Genomic DNA, 14,756 nt, shown 5'->3' on the forward strand with positions numbered 1-14,756 from the left:
ATGTTGTTCATTTCTAAAGTTTCACTGTAAAGTCCATTCTCAGTGGATGTGCACTGGTGGCTTCAAGTTTCTACATCATACTGTACAAGTTGCACACTGGACCAGGACTGACTTTGAAACTATATGTAAAATCAGATGTTTAATGAGCACAGAGAAACTTTCCACTTTCAGCAGATGAATGTGAAAACATCCTTCTAGTGTCAAACTCTGCAGAGACATCATTCAAATATCTCACTGTAGGAACAAGAAGAAACACAGATTGAGTGAAGGCAGACTTGAAAGTCTTAAAATTTGTTCATATTTTGTGAACGTACAAGGGCAGAAATGATGCTGGGAAAATCTTTGAAAGGACTGTAACTTAAGCCAATGAACTCGCTCATGTCATGTACACATCATGCTGCTACAGACCGTTTTTCAAAGCCCACCACAGCTTTTATTTGTATTCCTACCTCATAGATAGTCTTTTCAATTTATATGAAAATTTGAAAGACTTGACTTTTGTTTGAGATAGGCAATCCACTAACCTTTGCATAAACCTTCACTGAAAATCTCTCACTGACTATTTTGTCAGTGCAGTAATTCACAGGCCACTATCATACATCAGATTGTACAGCTTCCCAAAAGCATTCCCACACCCCAGCAGGAAAACAAAGTCATTGCATACAAAAAGTAAGGTGGCTGAACTTTCACATTATGTGAATTGAGGATGCCTGGAAGGTGTGAAAAAACCCATGGTGAACAGTAACAGGGCAGTAATGTAAAGTGTACATGACTTGTGGTAAACCATGCAGAACCTCTGCTTTTAATAAGCTGCGGCTGCATGAGCCCAGAGATAGGTTCTGACTTTTCCAGATTCTCCCAGGAGTCCTAGTTAGTGAGACCTGATGGTTTGAATCTAAACATGCACAGAGGATAATTGGTTATAGGGCTCACAATCCACAGAGAAACAGTTCAAAACAGCCAGCTCAGCACTTTTTTACAGTCTGCAGTATGCCTACCACGGTCCTGCTTTCCTATACAGTCACTGAAGCCAGTTTTTCCTTTGATTTCAAATGGAACAAAATAGCTTTCAGCATCATGGAGCCTTTGAAATGGTTATTCCAGTGGATTAGCGGGCTGGAGTCGGATACATTCACAACATCACAAATTTAAATCCATCTTTCACGCTGTTAAATATACAGTTTAAAAAAACTGTTTATCTAAAACCTTCTGCGGGCAAATCCAAGCCCTATATACATACCGGTCCACTGCAATAGCCAGGAAACTGAAAATGGAGCCCACGAACGACATGCAAAGCAGGGAGTCCATCACATCATCCAGCTTCATCACAGAGGAGCCTGTCTTCTCCAGCTGCCCCACATCGGCGAACACAATCATCAGGGTCTCCCAGGTTTTGGAGAGGCTGGCGATGGTGTTGAAGGCGGCCAGGCTGCAGATGAAGCAGTACATGGGCGAGTGGAGGTTCCTGTTCCATATGATGGCCACCACAACCAGCAGGTTCTCGGCTAGGCTCACTACGCCGATGGCCAGGAAGAGAGGGACGGGGACCTTCACCTCGGGGCAGTCCGACTGGTTCACTGGGTTAGCATTCATAGTTAGCCAGGATGGTGTGTAGTCTAGATTGAAAAGCTGATTAACATGAAAATTACAGCTGCCTAGATTTTAACTAAGATCTGAAAAAGTTGAGAGAAAAAGGTTCATGGGATTTTCATTCATTCTTCTCTTAAAATGTTAATAGAGTGGTAAAGGTTAGCCTATAAGAGTGTTTTAATCTTGCCTTAATCTTCTACTCAGTGCACAGTGTAGTTTAGCGTATTGACCGGCAATGACCAGAAGTTCAGTCTGACCTAAAATGGTGGTGGCGCTCAGTTGATACAGTGTGACTGTTTCCCCTCGAGCAAAGGTTTAAATTTAAAGAAACACACACAGGAATGATGGCAACAAGCTGCTCTCTACACAGGGTATCCATGGGGTCTTAAGAAGTCTTAAAAATTGATTGGATTAATGAAGTTAACATTACTTGTATGAAGCTGCAGTTTTCAGTGTTTTAAATGTGTTTTGTAAGTAGGTATTAAATTGCATACATGGTCTTAAATTTACACACAAAATTAAAAGTCCTTTTCACATACGCCCTATTTCAGCAAAGTTGGAGCCGGGGGGGGGCTTTCTGCAAAGCTTAGTCATGATCTACAGCCATGTGGCCACATCTGCCTCTCCTCTGCTGTTTACACAAGGGACATGCGATCGATTTTTTTCGAAGTGTTTTTGTCAGACAGCCAGTGTTAGTCCAGGGCTTACAGACACTCAGTTATTGGTTGACATGTGATGGCAGATTGCTGGTGTTTGAAGCCAAGTCGATCCAATCCTGCTTTCTCCTTGAGCTGGGTAAGAATAGCTGCTTGATGCGTCACCTGTGGAAGGACAAGTTATTCAAATCTTCACTGGTATAGTCCTCCAGCTTACTCAGACTCAATAACCACGCTTCCAGGGTTTCACATGCTGAATTCAATATGAATCATATAGCATTTTGAGTTCATCCTTTTCATTACAACTGTGTTTTCTCTTTGATGAGCAGTGTGACCTTTGAGCTGAGGTCTGACAGCTCATCTGATAATATTCTGCCCTTCAACTTAAAAATAGTTAGCTCCACCTCTGTAATTGGACGGTGTTCTCACGGTTATGAAACACATTTAAAAGGGAACATTTTCTGACTATCATAATCATAATTAAATGATGGAAATACTCTGTGATCTGGGCTGTGTGTCTGAATTCCTGCCAGGCTGCAGACTGAAGATGATTATAATAATTATATCAAGCTTTTATCCAAAACCCTCTGATCCCTCCTTTCCTTGTCTCTGTGTTTTCAGATTTACCAAAGGTGCTGCATTAAATCCAATACAAGAAACTTTTAAACTACTCTGCTGCAAACCCCCTCAGCCTCAGATATAGGCTTCTTAATTGCAGAAATGACAGCACAAAAGCAACCTTTTTTCAGTGCTTTTTGTTGGATGCTTCTGACTTTCTACAACTGAGTTCGCTGGGAAATAGACCTTTTTACAGCCGAGATTATGGCATGTCCTAAAAGCACAGCTTTCACTGATGTCATTAAAAATAACAATATACTTTCAGGGTCTTGGTGTTGTGTGTGCTGGCTCACTGTCATGGTTACTGAGACACTAGATGGAACTGGACCATTGCTAATAAGAAGACCTATAGTAACAGTGGCATGTTCTGACACGGGGCATTGTGGGCAATGGATTGTTGTGTGCACCATTTTTTTAAAATCTCATGTACCCCGTGCAATACTCCAAAGTACCCCTAGGGCTACACGTACCCAAGTTTGAGAAACACTGGACCAAGGTTTTGACGCAGATAATTTCTTTTGAGTCTGTGAAGAGTATATAGAGTCTACAGTAGAACAGCAGCTCGGTGAGGCTGTGGGCCTACTTAGGTAAACAGTGCTTTGAGCTACATGCTAACATCAGCATGACTACATGCTGATAATGATAGTGCTAACATGCTGATGTTTAACGGCTATAATGTTCACCATGGTTGCCATCTTTGTCCACTGTGTTAGTATATTTGCTAATTTGTGCTAATTACAAAGAACAGCAGAACAGATGGGTCAGTGTACTTTGTGGCCAATGGGTTTTTATTTTGAAAATAAAAACAGAAAATGAAAAAAATAACCTGATTTGTTCCCTGTATTTATAAATGGTCAGCAAACAGCTCGTTCCCGATTTTGGTTTTCTCATTTTTAAAACGAAAATCCATTGGCTGCAAAGTACACTGACCGTGATGGGAATATAATTTGATATGAGTATTGGGCAAAATGATGACGGCACTATAGGAAAAGTTAATGGATCACCACAGTTATTCAAATTCATCCTGTGGGGAACAATGTCTCTACCAAAGGTCATGGCAATCCATTCAGTATTTATCAAGATGTTTCAGGACCAAAGTGGTGACCAAACAACCAACCAGCACTGCTTTCCCTGCCACCAGCATTGATTAAAATTTAGACAGTGTATTCAAGATGTAAATCTCAGCTTTTACTGCACTTTCACTAAAGAAAGAAAGAGTCTGCGTGATCTATGAGCCAAAAGTTGCACCCACCGCTCAGCTTTAACACATCGTGAAAAATAACAAATAACAACCCTAAAACAGTCCTGACAGACGAAGCTGTGGTAATGCCTGTTCACATTGTCATCTGTGTTGTTCACAGTCCCTCAGGAAATCACTTCATTGTGTTTGATGTGTCTCTGTTTGTGTGTGTATGTGTGTGTGCGTACTTCTGTTATAGTGAAGGACAGATTAGAAAAATACTGTGATATAAAGTGTGATATTTTGTCAGTTTCTACCTTATCATGGTGCTAGTGATTCTGCTTGAGGCACATGTTTTTAATGAATACATCTGTACATACAACTGTATGACGCTTTATTTTCGTTTCTAGTTTGTGTTATTCAGCTATAAATGTAATTATAATTTTGTTGTGAAAACGGAGTGCAAACTTTCATTTTGTTGTACAACCTTGTGTTTTTTAATTATAAATACATTTCCTTGACAAGTTTAGATTAAAGTTATGTTATTATTATTGTATTATTATTAGATTTAGTATTTAGTATTAGAAAATTAGTACAGTCTATGAAAAAGTATAATGCAATACATAAATGTAATAAATAATAATAATAATAATAATAATAATCTAATACAAACCTGTGAATGTGTGTGTGTGTGTGTGTGTGTGTGTGTGTGTGTGTGTGTGTGTGTGTGTGTGTGTGTGTGAGAGAGAGAGAGAGAGAGAGTGTGTTAATATATCCCCTCCTGGCACATGGTCAATATTCAAATGTCATCAAGCTTAAGGTCAAATAAACCTTTGGGCTAAAGTCTGCAGCGAGGTTATTGATTAAATGATTAAATGAAATTGATTAAAACCTTAAGTGTTTCATCCCTTCATTTATGTCTTTCCTGTTGTTAAGGATTAAAAGCATCCTCCTGATGTCATTCTAGTGATTTCAGGCAATTAACACCAGCACAGCATCTGCACACATTTCTCTACATTTATACGTGCCAATGCAGTGTATTCCTTCAGCCATTAAACTGAGCAGCTTGTTATGCATTCCCGCACATCCACCTCTACCCCGATGCTCTTATCACATTTGCATTCTATGAATATCCTCTGCTGAGGCAATGGCAAATTTTGCCCCAGGCATCATTAAAGTTTCATCAATTGACTCATTGTCTGTATTATTCAACACGTGTGGGTTGGAAGTTTCCCTTGAAATGGGAGCAGAAAAGCTGGAATTGTACTCTCTTTGTACACTCAAAGTTCTATGCTGGTAAACAAAATGACCAAATAAATTACCAGAACTTCCTCCTCTAAACAGACTACTAAAGGCTTTAAAAAAAAAGTTATAAAAAAAGTTAACTGAATAAACCATGAGCACCAAAGTTTTAAATGACCAAATAAATGATACCTAATTGATATGTTTTAAATATTATACAAGTAATATTCATACTGGTTTAAATAAACAGTCTGATATTATTTCCCATCTTTGTTGGTCAAGGAATTAAAGGCCTGTCTCATATAAAGGCAGGTTATGATCAGTGACTGAAGCAAATAAAAGCCTGAGCTATTAATTGAAGTTAGATGGTAATTACAAAATTGCCATGTAATTTATATTAAGCAACTGATAACATTTCAAAGTAACTCATTCAAAGTCATTCAAAAACAATGGGCTAGCTGAGGTCAGGTCTCTGTGCAGGCCACTTTACTTCTTCCACTGCAGCAGCATTTTTCCCCATTTCCCACAACGTTTATTATTGTAACCATGACGATGAAGGTCCCCTAACCTTGAGGAAGTGGTCATTTTATCCCAATGTTTCCCTAACCCTAAGTTAGCACTTTTGCACCTAAACCAAACCAGACCATAACCCTAGTGTTGCCACATCATAAAAACGATTTATTATTAAACAGTAATTTGAAACAGTTTTGGAAGGCAGAGCAACAGACAATGTCCTGTTTTAGAGGGGTGTAGGATCAGACTTATCTGTCGTTCGAAAGGGAATGGACAAATGATAAACAGTATTTTGTTGTTCAATTTGGAGGACTTGTTGGATAATTAAATGGGGATACCATTGCACACTTCCAGTTCATTTGTTTTCGAAGCCATTTATGTCTTGAGCTCAGTTGGACACACAAGCACTGACAGAAATAGTTATTTGGAGAATGTAAAAAGAGAGCTTGAGAGAGAAGTTAAAACCCTGTCAAATTTCACACCTCCACACACATGGTCAATCATTGCAAAAAGTCGCTGTGATTGTCAAATTGTTTTGAAAAATTACCAAAAAATGTTGGAATGACCTTTTCGGTGGTGGTGTGAAAGGGGTTACAGTGTGCACTTTTCAAAAGTATTCGTGGCTGTTTGTATGACAAGTGACAGAAGTTGTAGCGAGAGAGCCTGAGAGAGCTGTTCTGTCTTCCTTTCACACCTCCATACACTTGGTCAGTCGTTGCATGAAGTGCACTTCATTGTCAAATTGTCTACTTTGGAATGTTACAAAAGTTTTCAAAAGCAGCCCCCCTTACTGCTATGGGTGAGGGAATTTCAGACGCAGTGAAAATCTGGCAAGCATATCATTTAAATCATACTGAGGCCTTTAGTAAGATTGGGCACTCATGTTGGTCAAAAAGGCCCAGCTTGCACTTGCCACTCCAGTTCATCCCAGTCCAGTACCAAACTGGGAAAATAATTTCTTTATGCTGAAACAGGGAAATTGTCATCACCAAACTGAGCACCCTACTGTCCGCTATATTATCGTGTGTTGTAGCTTTGAGAATAATAAAGGCGTGCTTGATTCTCAAAGGCTTCTTTGGTAGTCACAGGACAACTGACAGAAGTAGCTGTGAGAGATGTGAGACAATCCAGCAAGCACTTTGTTTGAAGTATACTGAAGCCTTTACTGCAGTTGGGCACTCATTTTGGGCTGTAACACAGTTGGCAGTGATGTTAGTTAGGTGGTCAAGTTCTTCCACACCAAACTGGTAAAACCATTTCTTTATGGAGCTGGCTTTATGCACAGGGGCAGTAGCACAGGACCATGGGAGTTGGCCCTACAAGAAACTTTTATTTTGCGTTGATCGTGGCGGCCCCTGAGAGGCATCAGTATTAAATTGAGACTGTTTCATGACCAGTTAAAAACTCCTTGTAGGAAAATCTACTGGACGTGACGGACGAGGTAATATTAGAGTTTTATACACATTACATTAAGTCGCATTCACTGACTTCCTTCCTCACTCTGTAACATATCCCGTGTTAACATAGAAGTTAAAGCAACTAGAGGCGAGCAAAATATGAAACATTACCTAAATAAAATTAGGGATTTCTTTGGGTTTGAACATTGTTGGAAACATTTGGGATAATGTAAGTACACAACTCAACAAAATGTATAACATAGGTCTTGTCGTTTTTAGTAATTTAATGCAAAAATGCTACATATTATAGCTTAAAGTTTTTCCTTCACAGTAACCATGAAACACCCCAGACCAAAACAAGTATGTACACATAGGTGTCCTAACCCATTTGGGTGTCCACAATTTTGTATGTCTCCCTGCTTTATAACAAAGGCATATTTTAGCACATATCACAGCAACTATTGATCAGGCATAATAAGAAAGACATCAGCATGACATGAGACCATGTGATCAACACACACAGGCCTTCATCGTCAGAGCTTCTCCACTCTTGCCATTTCTCGCTCCGCCCATACCCTTCCCAATGCCGAAACCCACACAGATCTTATCTCTGTCCCTCCACTCCTATTAGACATTTCTGCATCCCCTTCATTACCTCCCTAGATTCTGCTCTCCACCTTTTTTCATGTGCGGGAGATCAAACAGCTAGCTTTACAAGAACTGACATGATCTATCCTCCCATGCTGCATGATGAGAAAGACAAAGGCTTTGGTATGCACAGCAGTACTACTAATGTCATATTATTTTGGCTCAGCAGCAGCTTTGATTAGATCACTAAATTAACCGGAAGAGGTTAGAATGTTTTTGCGTATTTGGCACAACACACACAGCCAGTGAGAATGGGTCACTAATAGGTGTTTTGTTTTTTTTTGTGCCAGAAATATAATTGTAAACCTAGTACAGGTCTCAGAAATGGGCTGGAGTATAAAAACCTGTGTTAATTATGTTCCCATTTCCGTGAACTTTCTCACAATTTCCTATTATGGAAGTTGCTGAACCATGACGATCATTCAATCGCCCAACTAGCTCGCATTGAAAGGTGATCAAAGCCATATGGTTGAGCCAGAACTGCACAAAGTGGGAGCAGGAATGGTAATGGACGGAGCTTTAGTTACATAGTGTCAGCTCTGTCCACCTCTGTTTGCTGTCTTTTCATTACACAGTAAGCCCAGCTTTTACCTGCTATTTTCTGCTTCTACTTTAAGGTAAAAGGTTCAATAAACCATCCTAATGTAACCTTGATTGGTCTCGCAGGTTAGCCACGGTCACGCATACTCTGTACTCTTTATTATATAGCAACATTAGGCTTTAGAAACTCACAGCATTGGGTTTCTGGGACTTATAGCTATGTGAGCATGCACTTACAGTAATGCACTCCTATATTCTGCACTCATAGACAAAACATAGACAGACATTTAGTTTGAGTGTCCCTGCTGAATCCTTCATAAGACATTGTTAATGTAAAAGCTTGGATTAAATAAAGATGTCTTACTTGTTCCTCACTCCTGCTGCCAGTTGCTTAAACAACACGCTTGTTTAGAAGCCCTTTTAGAAGATGATTGGTCTTTTTTTGGCTATCAATTTAGCACAGCATCTCAACAAAAGGCACTGATACAAGTGCTGAAGAGGGTTTTATGCAGTGGTTTTGATTTAGAGACAGGGAACACTGTTGTTGTAGCCTTGAAAGCCTGCCTCACCAAGGCTGTGACGCATGTTATTTCTTTGTTTTTCTTTTTCGTCAGCGTGTCCATTTATGATATCAGCACAAGGACATTCACTGCCTGTCCTTTCTGTCTAGACAAATATCTCATTGTTACTTTTAAATAAATGAACACAACACATTGTTATATCACAAATGTATTAGTCCAAATGTGGAAAGTAAGATCCAAGTCTTCCAGCCAGCAAAATTGATGGTCACTGTTTTTTAGAATTTATAAGTGAATAGAAAGCTGGACAGAAATGTGCAAAACTTAAAATTTATACAAATCTTCTTAAAGAAGATTCGGTGAAATTCCACAAAAGCTACTAGCTGCCACTTCCCAAGATACATTTGTCAGCCATCCAGGACATTTAATCCATTTGCGCCCAAAGACTGCATAAAGATAGATGATAAAAAAGAAGAAAATGCCATAACATTTGTTCTGATTGGTCTAAAGTCTTGATATTTGGTATGGACATACTATGGACCAGCATCTAACAGTATAACTTTTTAGATTACATGAGAAATTACACTTTTATCAATGGTCAAAGTTAGGAAAATTAGGAAAAATGCTAAAATTGTGTTTATTAAATGTTTTCCATATGAAATTTATTTTTACACTGCGTATGTGTGCATGTCTTTGACATTGTGCTCCAATACAGCCAGTTTCTTATGATACTATATCTAGTCTTTGATGATGAGACTTCTGTTTTTTCCTAAAACTGTAGGAAAAGGCCTAGAATAAGCAATAAAAAGTTATAGATTTTCATTATTTTCAGTACACACATGCAATGGGCTCCTATCTATATATTCCTATTATTAGTCATACAACAGGAGAAAACATTCACTTGAGGGGCCATTTCCCATTAGATCTTGCTTTTTTAAAAATAACTACTGACAACCACAGACACAGGCCACCCGGAACTTACCATATGGCCAAGTGCTAGCGCAGTCAACGAAGATAACAATTTAGCAGATGGAAAACACTTGTTCTGCTGAAAGGCCTCTTTTGTATCATCATGCTGTGATCTTGACTATGATTAAAACATTTCACACTTGTAGTGAAGCAGCAAGTGCTGACATCTGAAGGGCTTCACTTGTTCTGTAACATTCATTTTGCATCATTGATCAAGCCTCACCCCCACCCCACCACCTTTTGAAGTCCTTTTGAGAAAGGCTCCCTGACCTACTGAAAGTAGCCCTGCTGGGCTGATGTGCTGAGAGAAAGGCATTACTGAGATTGCAGTGTGGGTTGAAAATGTGAGCAGAGTCTATGCTTGTTGGGGAGGTCAGGTAGGAAGGCTGAGAGAGAGGTAGCGAGGGACAAGGATAACAAAAAGGTGGAGGCAGAGAGGCAGAGACAGTAGCTGATATAGAGTGACAGTCATAATGGAGGCATGTGTGGAGGAGATGGAAGGCAGACATTGTGGTTGAGTATGAACTTTAATGAGTCACCACCACGGCGTCTTCGTTCATTGGACATACACTCTGTCCCCATCCTCCCATGCCTCCCTCACTTTGGGTACCTGCATGGGCAGAATTCACACAGCCCTCGTTATTCTCTGTGGAGATCAGCAGACATACGTTATATCACAGGTAAAAGCAAAAAAACCCATTGGTACATGAATATCTTGCCCCCTTGTCTGAGTGGACTCTGTGATAAACCACAGACAGAAAGGTGAATGTAAATTGTCCAGTGTCATAATTCTGCACTGAGTGACAGTTTGGCTCTGCAGAGAGAGAGAGAGAGAGAGAGAGAGAGAGAGAGAGTGCTGTGTGTGGGTGTTTTAAAGGTTTTCTTCTTGACAGGGGATATAACAAATCCTGAGCTTTTCTCTATTTGAAATTCATTCAGAGATATGACTGACATGCCATGAGGTACAGGAATTTGGTTTGGTTAAGTTGGTGCAGGCACATTTTAACATCTCATACAACAAGATAGATTTGTAGTACCATACACAAATACAATACATAAAGACAACTAATTTAGGGCTGTATGTGTCTCTGTGTATACAGAAAAGCATGCTGTTATTAATGAATAGATAGGCTGAATTAAAACTAGGGCAGTTTGTGTTGAAACTGTTGAGATAGTGCCCAGCAATAATTCGGCTTTTAACTTTACAATAATTTAAACAAGAATTCAGAGAAGTTACCATGTAATGTGTAAGAACCAAATAATTAATAAACCCCTAATTCAGAATTAGGACTTTACATCAATCCATGTGCGTATTTGTGTGGCTAAAGAAAAGGTTTCATGGCAAGAAATTCCAAATGTGTTGAGGTTACTTTGCATAAAAAAAACTTTCTGTTTTTAACTGTATTTTATTGCTGCTCTCCAATCTGTAAATGAATGTACTGCAGCTCGGTCACATGAAATAGGTAAGTACACTGAGGCTGGAGTACTGGTTTCAAGAAAATCAGTTTGTGTCTTTATGTGTTAGTCTGTCTCTCAGTACTTTCTGAATTCCCTACCCTGTCTGTGAGACTCCAGTGCAGTGGGTCCTACTGAACATATAGATCACAAAATACTTTCATTTTGCAAAGTGTCTCAGTAATTTCCTAAAGCAGTTGGGCACTGTAGTTTAGAGCAAATGTTATTCAAGTAGCAGAAAATGCTGTATTTGTTGGGGACTATTTTGAGCTGAATACACATTTGGCATTCTGTCAAGTGATTAGTCGTGATTTGGGACAGCAGGACTGTATATGTGGGACTGAGTCAAAATAAACAACAGTGTGTATGTTCATGGTAATGGAAGGAACATGTCACCCAGTGCAACAGTGTGGATATATCAGGCTTTAGTACACAGACATTGAATACTAACAAGTGTACACTTGTTAGTATTCAATGTCTTTGTATGTTGCTTTTGGTCTTCACATTATTTTTGCTGAAAATAAGAAGAATCCTCAGACAAGGATGAGCACAAGGTTAAAGTTGCCTGAGCAACAAAACCTTTCTCTCTTGGCTGAGCTGCTTGTCTGGAGGAAAAAAGTAAGTTTTACTTTTGCTGCATAAATGGATTGATATAGTAATAGATGATATCTGACATTTTCCCCCAGGTGGAAAAGCATTTGACACATCTTTAAGGCCACACTGGGACATTAAACTCCCCACTGAAACAAACAGGAATAATATCTTTCTATGATTGCTTTACATGGTTGCTAGGCAGGCCGTATTTGAGAGGCTATTAAGTAAGAAATCTGGAATAGGAAATGAAACGAATCTTAGGAGAATATTTAGAAATTGCACTTGAGAGACTGTGTAAGGCCTTCCTAATGCTTCTCCATAAGAACCTGATTAGTGTTAGAGCACTTATTTGAATCAGGCTGCTGATCGTAATATGTCAGTGGCATTTCCCAAAGGAAACCTATTTGGACAAGAGGAAATAGGCAGGAGAGAACCAGACGGTGATGGAAAACAAGAGAATGCTTTCGGTGGCTGACCAGTAGAATTTAAAAGGGATTCGATTTGAGGTACTGAGCTTTCTTGTTTCCTGCAGACAGAACATCCTTTGATGATTCAACCGAGGTTGTCATCGTAAGGGTGAGGGTGAGGCCAGATGGATGCAGCTGATGTAGACGGTTATTAAAATGAGATATTTAAACGGTCTTTTGCTGGAAATATACATTGTTAATTCACATTGTGTCACATTTTTAAACAAAAGTAAAATAAATCATCTTTCACTCGTATGCTGCAGAGTTAAAGTTATATAATAGAGGAGTTGATCTGAAGTCTCTCCGGAGGCTGACATTGTCTCTTGGATTCTAAAGAAATGCTTTTTCTGATGGAAAACGGCAGTCAGGTCTGTCTCTTCGATTCCACCTGTTGTCATGAGGGAAATACCTTCCAGCACATCATTAGGGACCAAAGCTGAGAACATATACTCATGGCTGTGTGAGGGAGGGATGACATCAGTCCATTTGAATCCAGATAAATTAAAACGTTTCTGACCTGAACCCTCAGGTGCAAGCACAGCTGTAAGTTTTTATGAAGATAAATTATTTTGTGTGAAACCTCAGACCTTACAGAAAAAAATATATTGCAGTCAGTAATCTTGTTAAGTATGCAACACCAGCTTGGATTCCTTTTATATAGTGAACACCATACATGGAAAACACTGCAATGTGGACAAAGACTGAATGTTCTTTATATGTTTATTTAACTGCTGTGTAACTATATTTCTTCACATTATGTATTTTTAAATGTTTTCCCAAGCCTTCAGGGTGCTTCTTTTGGCCCAGCAGAAGATTTACTATTTTCTCCTTCACAAGATTCCACTAAATATTCCTTTAATCCTTTAAAGACTCCTTACAAATTTCATAACAACTTAATGTTGACAGAACTGAACTCCTGTTGGATGTGAAGGGGAACAAAGATTGTCTTTCATATGAGTCTAACATATGTAGGCTGACAGGTATATAGTGCTCTGCCATGCAAATGCAATTACAATCCATTCATGTGACAATTTCAGTAAATGGACACAATCTCAAACCACATCAGCATTGGAGTTAATCAGTTAAGGCTGCTGTACAGTATATGTGAGCAATGAGTCACAGTCAAACAGAAAGAGTTGTCTGTATGGCACTGCCCTCTAGTGATGGCTCTAAAGTCTTTTTTAAATTCTTTGTTGAGCTGTTTTCTGATTTATGAACAATAACACACTATAACCGCTGATGAACAAATCATTGGCACATGTCTGAGCTGAACTTTCATATTTAAGAATGAAACAGATGAATATCTAAAGAAAAATAAATAGCTTAGTAATAATTAATAGTTGCAAAACATTGCTCTTATACAGAAAAGACTAAGTATGGTCAGGTTCTATTACAGCAATATATAAGGTCATAAGCTTCACATTTTTTCAGGTGTACTGTGACTGTAATTTTTCTTCCTCTCACCTGCTGGTAGGGAAAGGTTCCTTTACAGATGCAATTCCAATGTAAGAAATGGAGGACAAAATCCATATTGCTCTGTGTCCAAATGTATTCTAAAAAATAAATCAGTGTGCCTCTCCAGTGACCCGGAACGCACAGTAGCAGCACCCTGACTCTGTTTGACCTGAATGGAACACAGCCTTCATTAGTATCATTGGTAATGCCTGTGTTTCTTGTCAAAATGGTTGCTGTAAAAAAGGTCAATTAAACATTTTAGCCTTCCCATTTTCACGAGCAGAATGGCATATTTTTACTTCAGTGGAAATCTTACTCAATAAAAAAAACCAGTTCACAGTTATTATAAAAATGTTAAACTTCATAAATTTCAGGGACTTGCAGTACAACTGGAATTTGTAATAAAAAAACACTGAAAAATGATGACATTGTCAGTTCCACAGATTTTTACTTGACTCAGCACACATTACCTCCCTGATCTTATGGTTCCAATAAATCAAGAAAATTATCGTCACAGAAAAGATGTTTCTGAATACCCAAAATGCTAAATCAAGTATATATATATTTTTTTATAATACTTTCATTCTGAGATTGTCTGAATAAATAATCTATTCGACCATTTGAATATATTTTTAATATGCATTTTCTGACAATATAATTAGTATTATGCTTGGTGCAGCATTTGATATGTTACTTTGTCTTTTGATTTTAAAGTAGGCTAATACAGCTCTAACAAAATTGCAAAAAGCGCTTCTTTATATATCACATGGAATTAATGAAGCAATATATCAGAGGAATTCTCATGGGAATCCCCAACTGTGTTACAAACGTTCCATAGATAAACAGGTAAAATACAATATACCCACCACTGACCTTCCTGATCTGGAAATAGGTGTGTCGGGACATGTCCTCTG

The 14,756-nt window shown here is 38.7% G+C and overlaps 1 protein-coding gene and 1 long non-coding RNA gene across 3 annotated transcripts in view; both read right to left on the minus strand.

Annotated features, from left to right (window-relative positions):
- Positions 1 to 8,892, minus strand: part of mc2r (melanocortin 2 receptor) — a 13,472-nt gene extending 4,580 nt beyond the window's left edge. The window contains exons 1-3 of one of the 2 annotated variants that reach the window (XM_051406952.1): positions 8,749 to 8,892; positions 2,299 to 2,411; positions 1,241 to 1,616 (exon numbers count right to left, since the gene is read on the minus strand). In XM_051406952.1, coding sequence (XP_051262912.1) covers positions 1,241 to 1,593 — 353 coding nt within the window. In that variant the 5' untranslated portion in view covers positions 1,594 to 1,616; positions 2,299 to 2,411; positions 8,749 to 8,892. The remainder of the gene's footprint in view (positions 1 to 1,240; positions 1,617 to 2,298; positions 2,412 to 8,748) is intronic. The other variant, XM_051406953.1, reaches the window with a different exon arrangement.
- A 1,072-nt stretch (positions 8,893 to 9,964) lies between these two features.
- On the minus strand, positions 9,965 to 14,752 carry LOC127367043 (uncharacterized). Its single transcript, XR_007885430.1, has 3 exons — positions 14,716 to 14,752; positions 13,852 to 14,011; positions 9,965 to 10,481 (listed from the first exon to the last, which is right to left on the minus strand). It is a non-coding gene; the product is annotated as an uncharacterized LOC127367043 (long non-coding RNA).
- Between the last annotated feature and the right edge of the window lie 4 nt (positions 14,753 to 14,756).

The sequence above is a fragment of the Dicentrarchus labrax genome, unplaced genomic scaffold (genome assembly GCF_905237075.1).
Source record: "Dicentrarchus labrax unplaced genomic scaffold, dlabrax2021, whole genome shotgun sequence".
Taxonomy (NCBI): Eukaryota; Metazoa; Chordata; class Actinopteri; family Moronidae; genus Dicentrarchus; species Dicentrarchus labrax.